At 47.7% G+C, this 22,327-nt stretch overlaps 1 protein-coding gene across 3 annotated transcripts in view; it reads left to right on the top strand.

Moving 5' to 3' along the window:
* Positions 1–17,969, top strand: part of YOD1 (YOD1 deubiquitinase) — a 32,383-nt gene extending 14,414 nt beyond the window's left edge. For 2 of the 3 annotated variants that reach the window (XM_045086999.1, XM_045086998.1), the window contains 3 exons: positions 10,840–11,027; positions 13,476–13,653; positions 15,130–17,969. In XM_045086999.1, the coding sequence (XP_044942934.1) occupies positions 10,840–11,027; positions 13,476–13,653; positions 15,130–16,673 (1,910 nt within the window). In that variant the 3' untranslated portion in view covers positions 16,674–17,969. Of the gene's footprint in view, positions 1–5,501; positions 5,660–10,839; positions 11,028–13,475; positions 13,654–15,129 lie in introns of those variants that run through there. The other variant, XM_004756178.3, reaches the window with a different exon arrangement.
* The last annotated feature ends 4,358 nt before the right edge of the window (positions 17,970–22,327 follow it).

Raw genomic sequence — 22,327 nt, 5'->3', positions numbered from 1 at the left:
TAAAATCTTTTAAAAAAAGACATGTATGATCTTATGCACTTTCTTGGGAAACTACTGGAAAATGTGTTTTAACAAAACTGAGAGCGTTAACTAAGGAAAGAGGAAGATATGAGATCCAGTTAGTCCAACAAAAGAGAGGTAAAAGGATTTTTCCCAGTAGGATGATGAAAGCAGATATGAAAATGACAGCCATGCAATGGTCTAGAGAAAACCCTGTCCAGATGGAAGTAAATCGGAATGCTCTGGAAAATCTTTCTTCATGATGAAACTAATCGTATACTGTATTTGAACATATTGAGAGGAGACCTACACAGTGGGCAAGAATGGAAGGACAAAAAAGATAAATAGAAAAGGAAAAGTAAACATAGTATATCTCAAAGCCCATCTGTCAGTAGCATTTTTTTTATGTGAAAAAACAGAGAATCAAATCAGACACTTTGACTTCAGAAACACTACACTTAAGTGTTGTATATTCAAATGCTGATGGGCATTATTTTTTAACTCTTTTTAAAAAGATTTTATTTATTTGATACAGAGAGAAAGAGCACAAGCAGCAGGGAGGAGCAGAGGGAGAGGGAAAAACAGACTCCCCACTGAGAAAGGAGCCAGAACAGGGCTCCATGGTCCCGGAACCCTGAGATCATGACCTGAGCCCAAAGGAGACACTTAACCGACTAAGCCATCTGAGCAGCTCCTGGTGGGCATTACTTTAGTAGAAAGGTCAGAAAGATGATGTAAGAGAGAAAAATAAAAGGATAGAGTTTGTGAGATGAGATCCAGAGCACACATGGATTTTACTGGGAAAACATTTTTTTTGTTGTACCAAAATAGAAGAAGAAAACAGGTGCAAAGGAGAGTGGGCTTGTAAATGTGATGGGAATGGGAAGGTACAGGGTAGTAGTATGTCAAAAGACAAGATTCAGAAAAAATAATAAGCAAAATTGTGGCTGTAGATGACTTGTCTACCAACACGATCTCCAAAAATGAAGTTTTTAGGGCAACTTTCTTAAGTAAAGCACCTCAGTTTCCAAAATGTTCGTCATCAGTTTGGGCATTAATATATAACTACTATAATACAATTGAGGAGTTACACCCAGAAATATCTGATGGTCTTCATGAATTCAAATTTTACATGGAGGAAAAAGAGGACAGTTATATCCTAGTGGGTTAAATTCAGAAATGTATATGCTGTGTTAGGAGATTATAGTGAAGCAGCACCTAACATTCCATTCCAAAAGAAGGTGGTACTTAAATTGAAACTTGAAAGAAGGATAAGACTAAGCCAGGAATTCATTCAAAGGAATGCGTACAAGCAGAGGGTACAGCATGTGCAAAGTCCCAGAAATATGAAAGCATGGTAGTTCCAGAAATATTAGATATGACTATAATAAACAAGATGGCTGAATATGTGAGAGGAGAAACATGTAGGGCCTGCTCATGAAGGTCTTTCTCTGTCACATGAGGACTTTGAATTTAATCCTGAATGCTATGAAAATGTATCCAAGTATTGAGAGGATTAACAACTCAGATAATCTATAAATCCACCTATAAAATGGAGGATGTGAAACAAGACATTCCTGTAATCTTGTCACATCTTCAATGGTCCACGATCCCACAACTAATGCAGTCCTGAAGTAGAATAGAGAGGAGGAAGAGCTGGAATGTTCTCACAGGAGATAGCAGAGGACTGCTACGAAGCACGGAGTCTGCGTAAGAATACGGTGATGCGATTAGCTGGCATGGGGAGAGAGAACATGTTTGTAAGCGTGGGGTGACAAGATGAGCTCAGTTTTGAACATGTTAAGATTTGGCATTGCTTGCAAAACTGTCTGATCCTAACAGATGATCTCAGGTCTCAAACTTTCATTAGCACTGGAAAGCAAAGGACTGCTGAATCCTGCAAATTTCCATGATAGGTGGGCCAAAGAGACACTGATCTCAAAAAAGAAAGGAAAAAAATCTACTCTTAAGAACTACTTCATGATTAACTTCAGAATTTCTTCATCCAGCCCACTTAATTAGACCCTTTATTTCCCCTCTAATTATTTTAGACTTAACATTAATACTGCTTTGGTGAGCACTTGATGATCTATTCAATGTCTTAATATGGACTATCAATTCCATGGCTTATCGCCAAATTATAATCACCCTCATCTGAACCCTTCCCTTAGCTGTCTTCTCTTTAAAGCCAGCTCTTGCTACTACTTGAGGAATAAAATCTCCTCTTCCCCTGATATGTTGGAAAAACACTCAAGCCCAGCATATAATATCATGCTCAATACCGTGAACTTGGTGGGCACCCTTTGTTTCTTAAGGATGATGGTAACACATGTTCAAAGTCCCTTCATTTTTCCTTTGGAGAGGAAAAGGAAAAGAGACACTGACAGGATGTGACTAGAATGTAAATGAATTAGGTATCACAAATGGTTAGAATAGAGTTCTCCTGGGACACCTGGGTGGCTCAGTTGGTTAAGCAGCTGCCTTCGGCTCAGGTCATGATCCCAGCGTCCTGGGATCGAGTCCCACATTGGGCTCCTTGCTCCACGGGGAGCCTGCTTCTCCCTCTGACTCTGCCTTCCACTCTGTCTGCCTGTGCTTGCTCTCGCTCTCCCTCTGAAAAATAAATAAATAAAATCTTTAAAAAAAAAAAAAAAAGAATAGAGTTCTCCAGCTATTTTGCAGAGAGCTCAATTTTATAAGGGACAAAAGGGGAAAGATTAACAAATGATTGTGGTACATTTTGGTTTTGAAGTTGTGTGTGTGTGTGTGTAGGAGAAATGCCCTTAGGTAGGGGAAATGAGATGCCTCTGTAGGAGTTTGTACGGAGGAAGGAAATCATACACTGGCCACTTGTGGTCAAGGAGATGACCATGCCACAACAGCATACGAAGGAGGAAGGACATAGATGAGTCAGGCCAACTGGATTCTAATTAGTCCTCACACAGTCAGGTCATCAGACAGGAATTCAAATACAAAAAGCAATGACACTTTACTCCTCAAATGGTGACCTACATCAACTGTGCAGCCTTAGTCTTTAAGTGTTTCTGATTTTGGAAGGCCTGTCTTTTCTTTAGTCCAGGTCTCCTTTCTAATTCTCTTGAAACCTTTAGAGACTTGGTATTTTTCCAAGGAAAAACAAAATAAGAGCAAAGCAAAAAAGATTCCAGGATAAAACATTTAAAGATATGGAGAAGGAAGAACATCAAATTCAGGATAGTGGTTCATTTCAGCAGGGGCATATGTGTGTTTTGAGGAGGTAGAAGAGAAGGGGGGGCAACGTTTGGAAGTAACTTCAACTGCAATGTTCTGTTTCTTGAACTGGGTGTTCGTACAGTGGTGTTTGTTATGCAAGGGTATTGGAAACATTTCATAATTTTCAGTAAGAGATGTATGTCTAAAAGGAAAGAGAGGAACAGAACAATCATTTTATCTATGTCCCTAGTTCTACCTGTGAAACGATAGGAACCCTTCCTGATTATACTAATTTTTTTTAATTTATTTGACAGACAGAGATCACAAGTAGGCAGAGAGGCAGACAGAGAGAGGAAGGAAAGCAGGCCCCCTGCTGAGCAGAGAGGCCCATGCGGGGCTTGATCCCAGGACCCTGAGATCATGACCTGAGCCGAAAGCAGAGGCTTTAATCCACTGAGCCTCCCGGGCGCCCCTATACTAATTTTATTATAAACTGAAAAGCTGTGTTCGTTCATAAATAAAACAATGCTATCATCTTTGAGGTTAATGCTTCTAAGTCAAATTCATTTTTCTAGCAAATGTTCAAATCGCACATCTACGAAGCTGGATCAACTCCGTGATTCCATCCACAGGTGTAACTCCAATTGCACTGAACTCCTGTTGATGTGGATAGAGGTGTCTTTCCTGTTTTGTCACCACTATCACATCATACATGTTTGAGTGATACACCACGAAGAGAGGTCACCACCCTTTAGTGCACAGTCAGCTCGTTACCCATAGGCTGCTGAGAGGTACTTGGTTATGCCAGACTTCCTCCTTCCTCCTCACTAGTCCTGCCCCATTTCTTCTCTGTCTTGGCCCCAGGATCATTGCACTTATTTCCTACCCAACCACAATCACAGGAAGAGAAAAGATGGAAGGCATGTGTCATCTTGTTAATAGAGTTATGAATCGCTACAAGATGGGAATCAGATGGGAAAAGATTAATTTAATTGTTAGAATTAAGCCTGCAAATTAGCTGTGGGTTTCACATATCCTACTTGGGAATTTCTCCAAAACAGAGGCAGACTGACATCATACTGATGCATGGCAAGCTTGACGTCATGCTGCCTGTATCGAAATCCCTGCTCTGTTACCTCCCAGCTAGTGCTCTTGTCCAAGTTATTTCACCTCCCATGAAATTTGTGTATTACTGTGCCCGCCTTTTGAAGATTAAGTGAAATGATGCATGAAAATGCTTAGCACAGCATAATACTTGGTACATAGCAAGAGCTCAATAAATGTTGGTGATTATTATCTGATTTGATTTTTACTTTTCTTCCTGCCCTTTTGGTATCAAGGATAGCCTCTATCCAGGAAAAAACAGCTTCCAGGCAAAAGTCCTATGTCCCTAGTTCTAAAAGTGGCCTTCTAGATAAAAGTGGCCTCCATACCTGGACGGAGGTTTTTTTCCTGAAAGCAGTGATTTCTTCCACCTACTCCCTTCTCCCTATTCTCTTCTGGTAGTTTTAACAACAGATGCAAAGAGTCTGCCTATGGAAAGAGAAAGGTTGCTACACAGTTGGTACCTTATTTTGTTTTTATGTCTTCATATTCATTGCTACCTTCTAGGAACAGCTAAAAGAGACCAGAGACCCAAATGACAGCATCCATGTTCCCTCCCCCGAGACTGTCCAGTCACTTTCTCATCAGCACAGGGGCCTCTTGGGGGGAGAAAATGGTTTCATGCCCCCCATTGCCAAGCAGTGGCGCAAGGGTGTCTCAGCTCCAGCGAGCTCAGACACCTTTTCTAGCAGTCCTGAGTGGAGGTGCCAGTCGTAAGAGCTGATAGGAAAAGGCTTGACGGTGAAAGTGCTTCTGAACAGCCAGAAAAGCTAAACCGGCCACAGCAGATTTTAACTCGGAGAATTCAGGAGACCCCTGAACCTCCAAGTAAAGGAAAGCCGCGCTAGGTAGAGAATCGAGTTTCAAACAGACACAAAGAAAAAGCACACTGCCTGTCTGTGTTTCTTTATATTGAAAATTTAAAAAATAATATCTTTTTCCTACTCCTTCCCTGCCAACTCTCGTCTTCCAGTCTAAACCCAAAAGTGTGTCTTCACCTTCCAGCTTTCCTTTTTCTTTTTCTTTTTCTTTTTCTTTTTTTAATTGGCTCTAACGGAGGAAGGGGAGGGCAAGAGATGATTGGCTCCGCGAGGGCAGCCCCGCCCTGCCCATTCCCCTCCCCCGCCCTCCCCGCAGAAACAGCTGGAATGAGAAGTAGGGAGGGAAGGCCGGGATTGGCTGTGAGTCAGTGGCAGGGTGGGGTGGGGCAGCCCAGATGAAGCATTTACCTGTCCAGGTAAGTCTGGAGGAGGTCAAAAGAAGAAAACAGAGGAAGGCAGGGGAAGCAGTCTGTGTCTCCCGTCTCTGCCCTTTGAAATAAAAGGGTATTTCTTTCCTCTCTTCAGCCCCTCATCCAGTGAAGGTGAGTTAATCACTAACCAACTATTGCTCATGCTTCAGCAGGAAGGGGTGCTTCGTGGGAAATGAGAGCCACAGGGTTGTGGGGAGCCCTGTGCACCCCAGCCAGGGGGCTTTCCTCTCTGTTCCTCAACTCTGTACGTCGAGTCTGGGATCAGAGCAGGCTGATAGCTTCTTAAGACTGGAATGATTTTGTGGAGACCAGGGCTGGGATGCATATTTTTTTTCATCTGCCTATTTCAGTTGGATAAGCACATTTCGCAGTCAACACGAAAATACAATAGGCTTGTTTTGGAAATTTCCATCTCTGAGCAATTGAAATTGAGTCGTGATTCTTGGAAAAGAATAGAGTGCAGGGAGTCAAACTGGGGGCTCTCCCAGAGGAGAAAAGTGACTTAGTTTCTCCATTCCATTTCTAACAGGACATTTTCCCCTGGCTTTATCGACTCAATGTCTATTTTTATTTAAATAAAGGGTGCAGTGGATGTGTGTGTTCAGTAATGGTACCGTGACAATGGAGCTCTCTTCGGACAAGCGTGTAAGGCTGTTTGTAAGGCTATGTGAGGCTCAGAAAACCCCACCTCAGACTACCAGTTCATCTCTGGAAAACCCACGGATAATCTAGGTGCAAAGCTGAGTTTGTTTAGATTCAACTCAGTTAATGTTCTGACTCTGCCTGCTGTTAGACATAGAGACTGGCAAACCAGAAGCCACTGGCTGGGCTGGGCCAGGAGCCCACCAACATTAATATTTCACGGTAGTCCTTGAAACTGGTAGGCGTTCTCAGTGGGGCTCGGGCCAAAGTAGGGTGGCAGAGTCCACGGAGAGGAGAACCACACTGCCGTGGTGGCTTGGCTTTGTTTTCTTCCGGGGGTCCCCACCGACAGCATGCGTGGCAGGTTATTGGCACAAGGAAACCGGATGTCGAAGTCAATTCAGAGTAGCAAGTCCGCTCTCTACAATCCACCTTGGGCAGGGAGGAGTTTAACATTCCGGTCCCTAACTGCGCCTCTTTTCCTCCTGCTGCAGGAAAGAGCGAAGTGGGAAGACCCCTGGGGCCTGGCACCGGCCAGCCCTGAGCCAGTGTGCCGGGTTTCCTAGTCCTAGCAGCTGGAGCTTTTGGTTTGAGTTGAGCCCAAACCACAGAACCAGCCCACCAAACTCACTGAGTGAAGGCTGCCATTGACGGTGAACTTGTCAGCGATAAGATAATCTGGAGTGTTAGCAAAGCTCTTCTGTGCAGAAGATAGGTCCACTGAGCCTTTGCCTCAAACCCACCTGTGCAATAGAAGATTATAACTTTGACTAAACACACTCAGAAAGTTGGCCATGTGCTCATGGAGAAGCATATACATGCAGTGCAGCTTTTAGTCCTCCTGGCAGTTTTCTTCGGATGTTCCCCAGCCGGAGGTATATATCTGGATAGTCAGCAAGCACATGGTCTGAGAGGAATAGGACAACTCTTTGACTAGTGGGGAGAAGTTGAGCTCTTGAGAGATATGGGGGGGAGGGGTGGGCTCACAGAAGGAGGGTGACAAGGGGGCCTTGGGCCTGTTTAGAAGAGACAGTAAAGCCAAAGAGGAATGGGGCGGAGCCCCCCACCGCCACCCCCCACCCATGCCAGAACCCCACATGCTCTCTATTTACTCTCCTCCAAGACTTGGCTGGTTTCAGCAGTGTAGTTAATGTTTAATGTGCTTTGGCACGGATGGCCCTGGCTATAGGCTGTGCCTATTTCATAACCCGTTTTTCTCCTCCCCCTCCAATCCCCCAAAGAGGTCAAGGGTTAAAAGATATCAAACTCTCACCTTGAGTGTTTTTCTTGTTTCTCAGACTTCTTATCAGGTAGGAATACCTCAAGTTTCGATGGCTGCCCTGAGACAGTCCCCAGGTTTCAAGGTTGTAAAGTTGCTGGAAGGAAATGCAGCATCCAGGTCTGGCCACAGTGGCAAGGGAGAGTGCAAGGGTGGGTGGGGTGAAGAGAGGAGACTCTTAGGGTTCTGGCTCTTTGGATCAGAAAATGAGGCCTGGAGATAAGACGCAAGCACCTTAGGGCGCATTTGGCCTGGGTTGAGGTTCAGATTCAGCTCTGCAGGGGCCCCAGTGCCCAATGACACAATCTTCAGTGACATTTGTTGTCATTTGTTTACTCTGGAAACATCTACTGTGGGGACATACAGCTGGCCTGGAAGCATAAAGCAGAATCAGATGATTTCAAGGGTTTAAGGTGTGAAGTAGAAAGAGAAGGGTGATCTTCGGGCTTTTAGTGTTTAGTCAGGGGTGGCTGATGACCCCCCTCTTTAGGTACATGGCTCTCTCGAGTCCCAGGAAGGGCTGGACCCAGAGGCGTCCTCCCTAGGCCATGAGAGGTCATCCCCTGCTTCCCTGTGGAAGGGGAAGTGGAAAGAACTCCGGATTTCTCATCTGTCAAAGAAGAAAGTATCACATCTTGCCTCGATTATCAGGCTCTTCTGAAGGTCTCAGCAGCATGTCTGAAAGCACTTTGTAAGCTGTACCGGGCTGTGTGTTTCTGAAGCAGTGCTGTTCATGCTGTTTCTCTCTCTTCCAGCTGCTTGAGTTACTTCCCACTACTTAGTCCCGAAATTGTGAGTGTGACAGGTTGCCCCAGGAGGAAGGAGAAGCTAGCAAGCTACCGTACAGTCTGAAGAGTACTTAGAAGAACAAGGGTAGGAACTGTTTCTGAAAGGAAGAGGCACCATCTGGTCACCCATTCACAGAGAATATGATATTAACTACAGTGATTAGTACAGCATCAATAATTACTGTATTAAGTACAGTATTAATAATCAGCAGTTACAATTGTACAGAAACTTTTTAAGAGAACTAGAGCAAAAAACTATACCCTTGGATTTACACTGACATCTTGGAAACAATGCCCTTGCCTTATTATTTTGGCTTGTTCCATGCCTCTTAGGTGCTCATAAATGTTAGTTTAACTGAAGCATTGGCTCAGTTCCATTGAGCCATATATCCTCAGGGAAATATAATACATAGGAAAGACTTTATAGTAATAAGGTAAAAGTAAAAAAAAAAAAAAAGAAATAAAGAAAGAAAAAAAGAAAAAGGAGGCCTTCCAACAGCTTAACTCAATAGTCATTTGTCCAGCATTTTTTTTTAAAGATTTTATTTATTTATTTGACAGGCAGAGATCACAAGTAGGCAGAGAGAGAGAGGAGGAAGCAGGCTCCCCACTGAGCAGAGAGCCCGATGCGGGGCTCTATCCCAGGACCCTGGGATCATGACCTGAGCCGAAGGCAGAGGCTTTAACCCACTGAGCCACCCAGGAGCCCCATGTCCAGCATTTTTTGAGTGCCTTCTGTGTGCCTAGGCTTATGAGCAATGGACCTCTTTGGCTGTAAGGACCTCAGCCCTACAGAATGTTAAGAATGGGTACCTTCTGGATCTAGACAGTCAGGAATGGAGTGGATAGCTGAGGTGACTGCCCTCCATCCACATGATTCCTCACGTTTCTGTTTCTTTGGAGTTCTGAGGTTGGGAAAGTAACCTCATGAGTAAACTGAAGGACTGCCTTACCCAATGTTGATTTGTCACTGTGCTTCTTTGGTGTCTCTGTCCTCTCTGGTCCTGTCTCTAACTCCTGAGAGGGTCTGGACATTTATGAACTCCATGCATCTGGCTCACTGGGATATTTTACTCTTCTTTCCCCATTGTCCTGCTCCTCCCTACCTGCCCCACTTGCCGGCCTCCTCCAGAGCAGGAGAGGAGCACCATGAGGCCACGTGCTTATGGGCTCTACATGGCTGGCAGGCGGACTCACCCAGCACAGCCCAAACCTGACTTGGCACTGGAAGCAACTGTTGGAAGAAGCTGAAGGGACAGCCTCCCCGGGACCCAAACCCCAGGTCCCAAGATCTCAAACAGAACACGTTACTGCTAGGACATTTTACCTACTATTGGGAGGTTAGGAAAGGTAGTTGAAAATACAGCATGGTGTCATGGAAAAATATGGAGTCAGAACCAGACAAACTGGATTTCAATTCCAGCTCTTCGCATATTCTCGACTTGACCTTGCAACCGTCTTTTAAACTTAGTTCTTCCAGGATTTCATTTTAACATAAGAGAGTCACCTGGGACCTTTCCAGACCTTGAGATTTTCAGAAGGAAGATGCCACTGCCTTCCTTTGCTATTACTGTTGGTACAGTGAACTGGAAACTTATTTGCCCCTGCGAGCTGGAGTCAGGAGGAAGCTGTGTAGGCCATTTCTCTTGTTCATTTGACAAAGGTTAGGGAACCTCACTGGAAATTAGCACAACATCAGAGGGGTGGCACACAAGAGGGAAACTGGCTTTGTATCAGCCTCTGGGGTCATGTGTGTGCCCCCCAGACTAGGGAGGTGATTGATGGTGGCCGTGGTTGGGGTGGGAGTGGGGGCTGCTGTTGATGGTGTTGGCTTGGATGACAGCTAACTCCTACTGCACAATGTGTTTTATGTGGGGCCTATTGTACATGTTTCTGACAACCCTGTGTGGTTGGTACAATTGAGGACCCTGTTCCTTCTCTCCCACTTAACCCAAACCCCTCTTCTCTAAACTCTTGCCTGACTTCAATTCATTTTGATCCTAGGTGGATCTTGTCTTTCTCTTATTATAAGAACAGTAGCAGATCTTATCTTATTCATTAAATGAGCATTTACTACCAACTAAGCTGTGCTGTTCTCATTAACCCTACATTCGCCCGATTTAATGGGAAAAACGGGGTAGAAGAGTACTTGGCCTCGAGTCCCATAACTGGCCATGGTGGAAGTGGGATTTGAATCCAGACCTGACTACCTCCAGAACCCATGCTATGGGCCCCTTACTCTGTATTGTTTGTAGTCATGGAGATGTAGGTTAAGCCTCCAGATTGAGAGAAAGAAGGCCACTAGGAGAAGGGATGGAATTTTCTCTCCGACCAGACTACTCCTGCCTGCCACCCCGCCCTCCCCACCCCACCTCCGCTAACGCCGCCCTTCTGCATGCGTGCGAGCCGGGTTCTGTGTCCTTCCACGCAGGCTGGGAGGTTTGGGGGACCCCTGTGCACGGCCTCTTCCAGCGCTCTGCTTGCTGGGCATCCCCGCCGCCACGCTGCTCCAGGGCCTGGGCAGAGCCTTGCCGGAGAGCCTCAGCTCGGCTCACACGTGGCTTTGATTCTTGTCTTTTCAGGCCAGCTTGGGACATTCTTCACTTCCCTTCGCTTCCCCTCTGGGAGCCCCTTTCACCGCCCCCCCCGCACCTTGCTTCAGGCGATGCCCCAGAGCGAGCTGTGGCTGGCGGGGCCTGGCTCAGAACCCGTGACCCGCGTCGGCAGCCGTGACAGCATCATGAGCACCACGTCCACCCGCTCTGGATCTGTACGTACCTCAGTCCTGCCAGTACCCTCAGTCCTGCCGCCCGCCGGCTCTCTGCACGCCTGCCCCGCCCCCCACCCTTGCCCTGCCCTGCCCTGCCCTGCCCACCGCCCGCCAGCCTCACTGCTCCTCAGCTTTCATCTTCCTCATCATCAGGGCGTGAATCACCCCCGTGAGCATTTGTGTGTCTGAGTCAGTCCGGTTTTCTAGAGAATAGAGTGGGACCGCCCCCAGAGAGCAGGAGGGCAGATGAGACTTGCTCCCAGGTTTTATTCATTGGGGGCTAAGTTGAGGTGTGAGCAAGGGCCCATGATCAGAGGTCCAGGTGGAAAGGATGGATGGTAGGTCCCAGAGCACTGGTGTTCCCCAAGTCTCCTGCAGCAAGCAAGCCGTATTCTTTTTGTGAAGATCAAAGAGAACAGAGTAATTAGGAGCCTGGGTTCTGGAGCCGAGCAGGTCTGAATTCTCCAACTATAAGCCAAATGGCCTTGGGCAAATTACTTAATTTCTGTAAACTTGAGTCTCCTCAGTTTTAGGGTGGGGATAATGTAAACCGCGAATTCATAGGGTCCTCTGGAAGAGTACAGGACAGGCACAGACAGCACTTAGCACGTGCCTCTGTGTGGAGAAGAAATAGCCTATCTCCATGAGCAGAGATTCCGAATCTTCCAAAGTCATCATGTTTAACAGAGAGTGGCATGTAGTACTCTGTAATTCTTCTGAGAATGAATTTAAATCTCAGTTGCTCTAAGGCTGGTGTGAAAGAGCCAAGTCCGCCGTATGTCCGAACGTAGGCATTCTTTGGTTCTTGGTGTTCATCACATACATAGTAACCTTGAGAATTTATGCCCTATTGCTTTATATCCTATAGAGGTACTTGGAAATTTAAGGATTATAAGGATCTCTCCCAAATGTCAAGGATGTTTAATATAGTCTGTGAGTTTGGGTATGTAAAAATCGAATAGAGAAAGCAGCACACACACACACACACACACACGTGCGCGCGTGCAATCCAAAGTGCAGACAGTCTGTATATCATTTCTTTTTGACCTGAGAAGTCCCCAGAGACCTCTTTCTGTTTCTGTAAGGCTGAGGCCAGTATGGGCAGTTCCATACGACCGGACATAGAATGTGGCAAGGATTATAGGTTTTCAAAGTGCTTCATCCACAAAGGAGAAATTCAGAGTTGGCTAATCTTTGGCAAGGCTATTTTAGGAAGAAAAGGGCAATGAAGAAGATTTTGTTCAGGGAACCCTTGGAATTGACTTCAGGGCTTCCAAAGGCTATACCTGGGGCTTCCTTTGATATGTAAGCCTCGCTTTTGCCAACTGACAATGGTTCTTTAAGGAGCCCTGGGAACTGGTAGTGTTCCAACGACCATCTCCCAGGATGTATTTAGGGCTGTCTCGAAATCTTCCCTGGCCATCTGACTGGGTCTGGAAATATATAACTCTGAAGTATCTCAAATATTAGGAAGAGATTTGAGATACATGCCAGGAACTCAGAGACTCAGGCCAAATTTCTCACATTTCCATTTCCCTTCTGGTTTTCCCTTCAACCTTCAACTTCATAGAGCGACTCTTCTTTGGATCTTGCCAGCCTTGTAGAACATAAGCAATAACCATTTAAAATGGCCATAACACTTATTTCCAAATACCCCTATGTGCTTTTTCATCACGACAATTATTTACTTTAATAGCTTCTTGATATTTCACACTAAGTTGCTTTCTCCTCCTCCCATACCCATCCAGTTTCTCTACCCTCCCCGCTTCAAGTTAATATTTGCTTAAGAAATGCACACTTACTTGACTGTTAGCCAGAGCCAAATGCCATCAAGAAAGTAAATACACAAAGGAAAAAAAAAATCCTGTATGGAATGCATTTCAAAGTCAAGAGTAAATTATTTAGTAAATGTATCTGGGGCTAGTCCTACCACTGTTCCCATTGGCCTGAAAGCCAGTGGTTGGCTGCAGTTTCTTGATTGTCCTCCTGCTGTCCTTGACATACCAGATGGAGTATGCAAAAGTCCTTTGGAAAGTTAAAAACGATACCATCAAGTTTAAGGTCAAATCATTATGTTGTCCATATAATTTAGAGCTAAATCGGAAACATAGAAAGTGAAATGCTTGACATAGTTCACACAGAGGAATTGGAATTAGAACCTGGGATCGGTGCCTCTAAGCCTTCCACGCAGGACTGGGCAAAAAAGGTCAGTTGCCATCTGGCTGCCTAGCACTGGGAACTCGCGGGCCAACAGCTCGGCAGCCTCTGCCTGGTCCGTGCCTGCAGTTTCAGGAAGCAATGCCCACAGGTTTGCGGAGAAGCCTCTCAGAAAGGTTTCCAGCTCTTCAGCATTCCTTCAGGACGCAGGGTGTTCTCAGCCCCACCAGTTTCTGTGGAGCTGCCTCTCACAGTTCCCTCTCCCTCTCTGTTCTCCACGCCTCATTCCAGAGTGACAGCAGCTACGACTTCCTGTCCGCTGAAGAGAAAGAGTGTCTGCTCTTCCTGGAGGAGACCATCGGCTCACTGGACACTGAGGCTGACAGCGGACTGTCTACTGACGAGTCTGAGCAAGACACAGCTCCCCAAGGCCCCCAAGCTCTGCCCATAACCCAGCCTGCTCCCCAGGGTAAGAGAGACCTTCTGGGGTGACACCTTTCACAAATCCAGAAAACCAGTACATCTTTACGGCTGCTTTGCACCTTATTTGCCCTCTGCTCTAAGGGTCACGGGCTGAAGGATAACAGCAGCTCCTTTCCACTCTCCTGGCTGGAATTAAGGTCTTGCCCTGGAGAGGAGGAGGGACTGAGGACAAGCCAGCTGCCTGTCTTTCTGTGAAATGTCAGAGGCCTGGGAGGGAAAAGGGTTTGGCCAGCTCCCATTCTCTCACAGAGAAATTCTAAAGAGACAGGACCACAGAGGTGGGGGAGGGATTCCGGGAGGGGTGGGTGGTGGCTCTGGGGACACTGAGCTAGCCAGGAGACCTAATCAGGATGACCCAGGAGGATCAGGTTGCAAGAGATAAGAGGGAAGCGCTCCCTTAACTTCAATGGGTGGTACCTCAAGGCTCTTGTGCAAGAATGTGGAAAGCCAGTGGTATTGAGGCTCCGTAGAAGGGGGGACAGGATGGCACGCAAGTGTGGCCATGATTGTCTCAGAATGAGGGGGGCACTTTACTCCTGAGGACAGCCCCACTGGTATTGGGACCACAACCGCATGTTCATGCATTTAGCAAATACCGATTGACGACGTGTTAGACCCTCTGGGGAGATAGAACAGGAAGTGGGGGCAAGGACTTCTCTGCCTCCTGAGACTGATTCCCTGGCCCAGGGCGCATGATACACTTGCCTAGCTTGCTGGAAGGAAAGAGCCCATGTCACTCTCTGGTATGGGGCGGCTGTGGTGTCACAGAATCATTCAGGTGCTTATAGAAATTGAAGGTGGGGGCACGTGGGTGGTTCAGTGAGTTAAGCATCTGCCTTCGGCTCAGGTCATGATCCCAGGGTCCTGGGATGGAACCCTACGTAGGGCTCCCTGCTCAGTGGGGAGTCTACTTCTCCCTCTCCCTCTGCCGCTCCCCCGGCACATGTCCTCTCCCCAGCCCCTCCCCTAATCAAATAAATAAATAAAATCTGAAAAAAAAAAAGAAGAAAAAAAAAGAAAGAAACTGAAGGTGGAGGAAGGCAGGGGTCTGGACAAACCACATCGGCTGTTACTGCCATTGGTGTTCAGTGCTTCCCCTGGACTCAGTGAGCCAGGAGCCCCAGGATAGTTGGAGGGGCTGTCCTGACGCCCTTTCTAACCCTGTTCTCTCTGTAGACAGTTAGGAAGAGCTCGAGGCAAGGGCATGGAGTTACGTGAGGCTGCTCTTTCTTCAACCACCATGAGAAACGAATTCGTGGTTGAAGGGAATCCACTGGTGTCCATCTGTTGGTCTAAATGATATCCAGGCAACAGTGCGGCCCCTTTAAGAGCAGAGAACCAACAAAAAACAAAACCCATTGCTAAGTGGAGATCAGAGTTCAGGAAGCATTTGTGTTTCAGGGGGCAACAGGGTTCTCACCTCTGTCCGTGCTTCTTTGCCTCTTCTCCTGCCCCCTTGCAGGGTATCCAGGGGAGAAGATCGTTCAGCAAGAACCAGAGCCAAGGAGAGGGACTCAGCCCAGCTCAACCCATCTTCCTGAGCTCCAAGACCTGGGCCTCAAGTCTGGGTCCTATAGCCTTCCCAGAAATATCCACATCAGCATCAACCAGAACCTCAGGAAAAGCACCACTCAGACTCATAGCCACAGCCCAGGGGAAGTGGAAGGCCTTGTCCCGGAGCCTGAGACAGAGCAGGTCAGCCAAAGCAGTGAGCCCAGCCAGGCTCTGGCCAGCCCCCAGCCACCTGCCCCAGCCCTGGACACAGTGCCCATCCCTCCACCAGAGGCTTTCCGGGACACCCCGCCCGAGCCGCAGGAGCGAGGCCGCCTGCCCACAGAGCCCCGGCAGCAGACCCACACGTCAGTCAGCCCCCAGGAGAGCAAGGAGACTTTCTCAGAGGCCATGTCCCAAAAAGCCAAGGAGGAAGGCTCAACAGGCGGCCCAGGACAGTCTAGGCCGCCTTCAGCCACCTCCACCTCGTCTCAGAATATGAGAGCTGAAGATGCTCCTGTCCCATCAGGGAGAGACCCTGGTGCCCACCTGGCCCCCCTCACAGCCTCTAAGCCCCGGAAACTGCCCCCCAATATCGTTCTGAAAAGCAGTCGCAGCAGTTTCCACAGCGAGCCCCAGAACTGGCTGGCCCGCCATGCCGAGGCCGGACCTGGAGACCCTGGCCTGGCCCCGTCCTCACTGCAGGAGCAGAAGAAGGCACGCCGAGAAGCACTTGAGAAGCTGGGGCTACCCCAAGACCAGGACGAGCCCAGCCCCCACTTAGGTAAACGCACCAGCTCCACCTGGCTCCAGGCCCCCCTTCCAGCTCCAGCACCAGTTCGGCCTGCGGTTCCAGCTCAGGGCAGAGCCGCCGCACCTGCTGGAGGAAAGGCTCCAGCCCCAGCTCCGCCGCAGGGAACCACCCCAGGGAAGGCTCCGAGTCCCACTCCAGCTCAGGGGTCTCCTCCAGGCAGAGGTTGGATTCGAGCCCAGGAACCCACTCCAGGGAAGGTTCCAGCGGCCAAATCCGTGCCAATTCCTATCCCTAAGGCCCCGGGGTTAAGTAAGCCCCTGACTCAGCCAAAGTCAGACTCAGGGCTGACCCTCCAGGAGAGCGACATCCCGGGCCTGAGACAGATGAACTTCAAGTCCAACACTCTGGAGCGCTCGGGCGTGGGGCTGAGCAGCTACCTCTCGGCTGAGAAAGACCCCAGCCCCCAAACCAGCACCTCTCTGGGCAAAGGCTCCTTCTTGGACAAGATGTCTCCTAATGTCTTGCGTAACTCACGGCCCCGCCCTGCCTCCCTGGGCACGGGGAAGGACTTTGCAGGCATCCAGGTGGGCAAGCTGGCCGAGCAGGAGCAGGAGCAGAGCAGCAGGCACCTGCCCTACCGAGGACAGAGCCCTGACAAGCTGCCTCGACCCCCCTACGTCAGTGTCAAAATCTCCCCAAAAGGCGTCCCCAATGAGCACAGAAGGGAAGCTCTGAAGAAGCTGGGTCTGTTGAAGGAGTAGCCGCCGGCCACCCCACAGCCCCCGCCTCACCCCTGCCAAACAGGAGGAGGCTCGGAGCCTTTCCCCCACAACAGCTCGGAGCTTGGGCACGAGCAGGCTTCCCTTCAGTGCGCTCCTCTCTCTGAGGCAAAGGGCAGGGGGAGATGGGATTCTAGACACACATGTACATTTATATTCAGAGTGATTGTGCCAATGCTTGTGCCAATCCTTGCCCAAATCATCCCGAAGATGATTTCCACAAGACAGAGTGTGTGTGTGCACACGCGCGTGCGTGTGTGTGTGCTGTAAACTATATATATATCACTGAAGCTATTTATATGACACAAGGAGTCATTGCTCAGAGTATTGCTTGTGTTGGAGATCATCTTACCCCAGGGAGAGTTCAGCCAAGCCAGAACCGAGGGGACCGGGTGGCTAAGCCTGAGAAAAAAAGGCAGGTGAGACAATGGCTGTTCCGGCGACATTAGGCAAATGCAGGGTCTTATGAAATGTGGGTCTGCCGGAATCCCAGTATGGAAGGGGACTGGTTCACCTTGCAGGATCCCTCTCTCGCTTCTGAACTTCTGGACAGTGGCCTGGAGGAGCAGGTTTGTCACTGACTGTCCCCAGTGACACTGTCCCCCTCACTGCCCCCTTCTTACTGTCCCCAGTCCCAAGGACAGGGCACATCCCTGTTACTAAACCTCTCTGAGGACTGGGAGTGGGAGGGCTCTGGTTGGCCTGAGAAGGCAGGACAAGTGACCACCCAGCACGCTTCTTACCAGGGACGATCCTGGTCTGTGGGATTGACGAATTTGGAAGCATAAACCCAGTAGTGGTCCCTGACTCTGCAGTTCCTGATCTCCTGCTCCGTACCTCAGCCCACGCAGGACTGACCCCAGGGCTGGGCCAGTGCAGAGATGGGAGTCTAAGCCCTGACTCTTTAGAAATACCGAAGAGCTATCTGAGGCCTTTGTCCCTGCTACTGACTACCGCACGTAGTTTTTCTTCCATTTCTATGGGAAGGCAACCCAGTACATTCTCTGCGAGTTATTCACAGACTATCACAGCTAGGAGGAATCTTAGAGATGAGCCTCTCCTGTCCCACGCAGTTGAGGAAGGCAAGGGACTTATCTGTGGTCACTCTGCCATGCAGTAACAGAGCGGGGTCCCCAGTTTCTCATTCCACGCTGCGTGCCGCCTCTCAAACGTGGCACCCTCAGGATCTGCGGTCACTGTCAAAGGCTCAACCCTCAGGCCCTTCAAGATCCTGAAGTGTCTTCTCAAACGTCAGAGATTAAACATTGTTCAAGACCATACTGAGTGTTTTTTTTTTTCTATGATGTCTTTGGAAAGTAGCACTTTAATAACTTACTAGAACCCTAATTCCCTGGCCACGCTGTGCAACGTGGCAAAATGCCAAGAGAGGGTAGGTACTAGGAGTGGGTGGTATGGGCTTGTGGATACACGCTTGGAAATCAGGCAGAGCTAGACATGACCCCTGCTTCCCCTAAGGAAATAAATATCATTCGTGGCTGTGGTTAGAAGGCAGGATTCCCAGATCTGAGGGGCAGATAAGGGGAACTGTTATTGGAAAGGTGTCTATTAGGTCAGCTGAGCATTTCTGGGCTGCATCCCTAGGGACTCAGCACTGTCAAAGCATAGTATTTCTGAAAATGATGAAAAGATTAAGATACAGACAACATGGCTCCACCCGGTCATGGTATGTGGAGTGTGGGTGTGACGGTTTCTGTATACACTCTCACCCACACACACACCCAAAATCCTGCGGCTTCCCTGGCCCTGGGTCAGGACCGGGTCTGTCAGAGCAGATAGGGACTCGCAGAACTGGCCAAGCCATTCTCTATGACAGACTCACCCAGAGAGAGAAGGCCCCCCTCTGGAGGACTGTTTGACACGTGCTGTGTTGGGTTCAACTGCTTCATGTGCGTTTTTCAGGAGGACCGAGGAACGATCACTTTATTATTTTTTTTTTTATTGCTTGATTAATAGGGAAACTGGGTGCTACCTATAAAGTAAGACATGGTAGGAAAGTGGGGGGGGCCCTCGCATCAACACAGGTGGGTGAGTTTCTCCTCTTAAATCCTTACTCCCAGGTAAAGGTAATGTCTCCAACAAACATACCTCAGCTGGTGACAGGCCTGCTCCCTGAGCAATCCCCTTCCTGCTTCCCCAGGTCCTTACCCTCTAGAGGGCGTGTCTGACTCTTAGGATGGTCTTTGCGATTCAAGAATAGGATATCAACGCTAACCCAGCTGCCCTCATTTTGAAGAGGGACATCTTTCATCCTGAAGGTGAGGCTAGACCCACGGGAGGAGTTTTATCCCGCCTCGTTTCTCCATGGAGGATCGCTCTTCTTTCAGCTTGGACCAGTGGGGTGGAGGCAAGAGTGGGCTCACTGTTGCGTGTGGTCCCTTCTTGAAAGATTTTGGATGGAACTTTGTAAAGGCCATTCCTTTGATATCAAAAACCTATGTGACAGCTCTACTTCCACTTGGCCTTGTAACTCTGCTCTAGCCTGCTGCAGTCTTGAGGCTACTGGGAACACACTATCTACCAAGAGAGGAGCTGGCTTCTCAGCCTGGCCTGGTGGGATCTGTGTCCTTAAGTGTGTTGACAGCTGAATCACCCCTCTTGTATTACCCTGGGAGTGCCGTACCCTGTTTTGGTGTGGCGGGGCCAAGCGCTAGCCTACACAGAAGTCAGGGGAGGGGCCTGGTTTCCTCGCAGTTGCCTCTCTCCATCGTGGGAAGAATGGTCTGCCAGAGGCCGCCTTGAAACTTGGCTTTGCACACGTGTGCAAAAGGAGGTTTTAATTCTATGGAAGAAAGGGCAGGTGAAGAAGGGGAGAGCACACCCTACTTGATGTTATGAGTTAAAGCTTGAGCTGAAGATTTAAGATCTACAATCTGTATGAGCATGGAAGACAGACCACTCCATCCCTGATCTGTGATTATGTGTAGGAGGAGGAGAGTCATACTGTCAAAGGTGAAACTCCCAGACTAGAGAAGGTGGAGACCAGTGGGACGAGCAGGAGAAATCATGTCCCACTCGGAATCTGAGGAGCCATGCTCTTTACCTCATGTGAGTGACTATAAAGCATATAGATCTGAGCTCAATTTGACCTCTATCACTTGCCAATTTGGGAACCCTGGGGCTGGCGCTCTAACTTTCCGGACATTGGAGTTCTTATCTGTAAAATGAGGATAATAATACCACCCTTTCAATATCATTGAAGTGAATAAGTGACATAAAATATGTAAAACTCAGTGCTTGACATACTGTAGATACTCGATAAATGATAGTATTATCCTCTGCATCTTATTTCTTCCTTCTCAAAAGGGAGACAGGGTTGGAAGCTGAGAGCTCAACCAATTCAGCTCTGAGAGGAAATGGGAGAGATTTTGCTGCAAGTAAAAGTCCAAAGTACCAACTAGGCTCTGGCACCCCTCCAGGTGACTCAATTTCACCCACGCCAGAATTCCTGGAATTGGGAAAGAAAGGGATCTGTGTGAATATGGTGTTTGTGTCTCAGTGAAGTCAGCGTCTCTGTTTCCAAACCCAGCTTTTGATTTATCGTCAATGTCTTGTTGCCCATGAACATGTACTTCACTTTTTTTTTTTTTTTTTTTTTTGCTTCACTCAACTCCTTTTGCTGTGTGTTCAGGGAACTATATGCTATTCTATCGGCATTCATTTTTAAAAAGGAGAAAAAGAATAAACACACAGAACAGGAGGGAACGATGGCTCAAATCAGGAAGAGATAGAGACTAGGTTTCAAACTTCCTGGGACATTTTAAATGAGGTAGACATCTTTCAGGAATGAATCAGGCATTAGTTGGCAGGAAGCAAGAATCCATATCCTTTTTGATATAAGGGCTCAGTGAATCACAGGAGACATTGCCTCATCACCATTGCCACCACCATCATCATCATTGTCATCATTGGCCCTTGGCATATAAGTGAGATAAAAACCAGATGATGTTCTGATTCCAGGCTGCCATTCCCTCTTGCTCCTGGCCTATCTGGATCATTGTCCTTATTCAGCAATCGCCATGTAGCCATGGTTCAAAAATAATCTGAAACAGAAGGGTATCCTGGCAAAGCTCTGGACCGGATGAGCTTTAGTGAGTCACTTCGTCTTACAAAATGGCGAACTTGGACTGGGCTATCTCCTAGACCCATGCCAGCTCTGAAACATATGTTAAAATGAATCCGAGCAACTTAATTAGAAAGTCAAATGCCTTGCCCAAAATAAACACAATTTAGTCTAAGGTAAAATATACTTCATAGAACCTAAGACCTGGAAGAAAAGTTTTAGATTATCTAATCTAACCCCCCACACTCAAAAAAGAATTACATCTGTAAGTGGATAAGGATATAGTCAGAAAGGTGTATGTCCAAATGGATGGATGGAAGGATGGCTGGGTGGATGGATGGATGGGTGGTTGGGTGGGTGGGTGGATGGATGGAAGGATGGATGGGTGAGTGGATGGTTAGGTGGGTGGATGGATGGATGGATGGTTGGGTGGATGGATGGATGGATGGGTGGGTGGGTGGGTGGATGGGTGGATGGTTGGGTGGATGGATGGATGGTTGGGTGGGTGGGTGGATGGGTGGGTGGGTGGATGGATGGCTGAATGGATCGATGGATGGATAGATGGGTGGGTGGATGGTTTGATGGATGGGTAGATGGGAGAGAGGATTGAGAGTGCAAGCTTAGGAGTTAAGCTGTCAGGTACTCTGCACCTCAGTTTCCTTTTCAGTTTATTTTGATTTCTTTAACTTCCTTGGGAAGTTTAGGGAATTATATGCTATTCCACAGTTATTTAGTCTGAACATGGAGTTAAAAAAAATAAAGAAGTTATAAGAACTTATAATAGGAATGAACCCTGTAGAAGTAGTAATACTACTTACCTGTTACAGTTGTTATGAAAATAGAATCCAAATGAGATAATACATATGAAAAACAGAGCACATTACTCGATAAATAGAATCTATTGGGAGCCTGGGTAGCTCAGTCAGTTCAGTGTCTACCTTTTGCTCAGGCCACGATCCCGGGATCCTGGGATCAAGTTCTACATTGAGCTCTCTGCTCAGTGGGGAGTCTGCTTCTCCCTCTACCCCTTCCATGCTTGTGATTGCTCTCTCTCAAATAAATAAGTAAAATATTTTTTAAAAATAAAATAAATGGAATCTATTAATATTAGTATCATATACATATGTAATTCAGACACCAATGGGTGCCCTTGAAGATTGGATTAATATTATCTTACCCCTGAATTGCTCAGCCTGAAACAGTCAAAAAGCCTTCCTCCAATTTCCAGAACCTGCAGCCAACCTATTCATGATACTGTGTTTTCTGGGTCTGGTGTGCTGTGCTAGCGCCTTGCCACAATGTTTTCCCTTCCACTCCATGCACTGCTGCCCCATTTCAGTCTCACTGTCCCCATTCCCAGCAAGTTCCTCCCAGTGCATTTGAAGCTGCACTGGGCCAGCCTCAAAGCCTAGGCCTTTCATAGATTCTTATGGAAAATCAAGTTACTTTAAGGGTGTTTATTGTTTTCTGAGTTTTTAACTAAATATTGGAGATAGCAAGGGAACTAACACAAGGCACACACCTGTTACCACCTTCCATGCCACCCTTTCCATCT

The sequence above is a fragment of the Mustela putorius genome, unplaced genomic scaffold (assembly GCF_011764305.1).
Source record: "Mustela putorius furo isolate JIRA1106 unplaced genomic scaffold, ASM1176430v1.1 tig00001012_pilon_pilon_pilon, whole genome shotgun sequence".
Taxonomy (NCBI): Eukaryota; Metazoa; Chordata; class Mammalia; order Carnivora; family Mustelidae; genus Mustela; species Mustela putorius.
The sequence above is the reverse complement of the archived record's forward strand: the minus strand, read 5'-3'. Positions and strand labels throughout refer to the sequence as shown.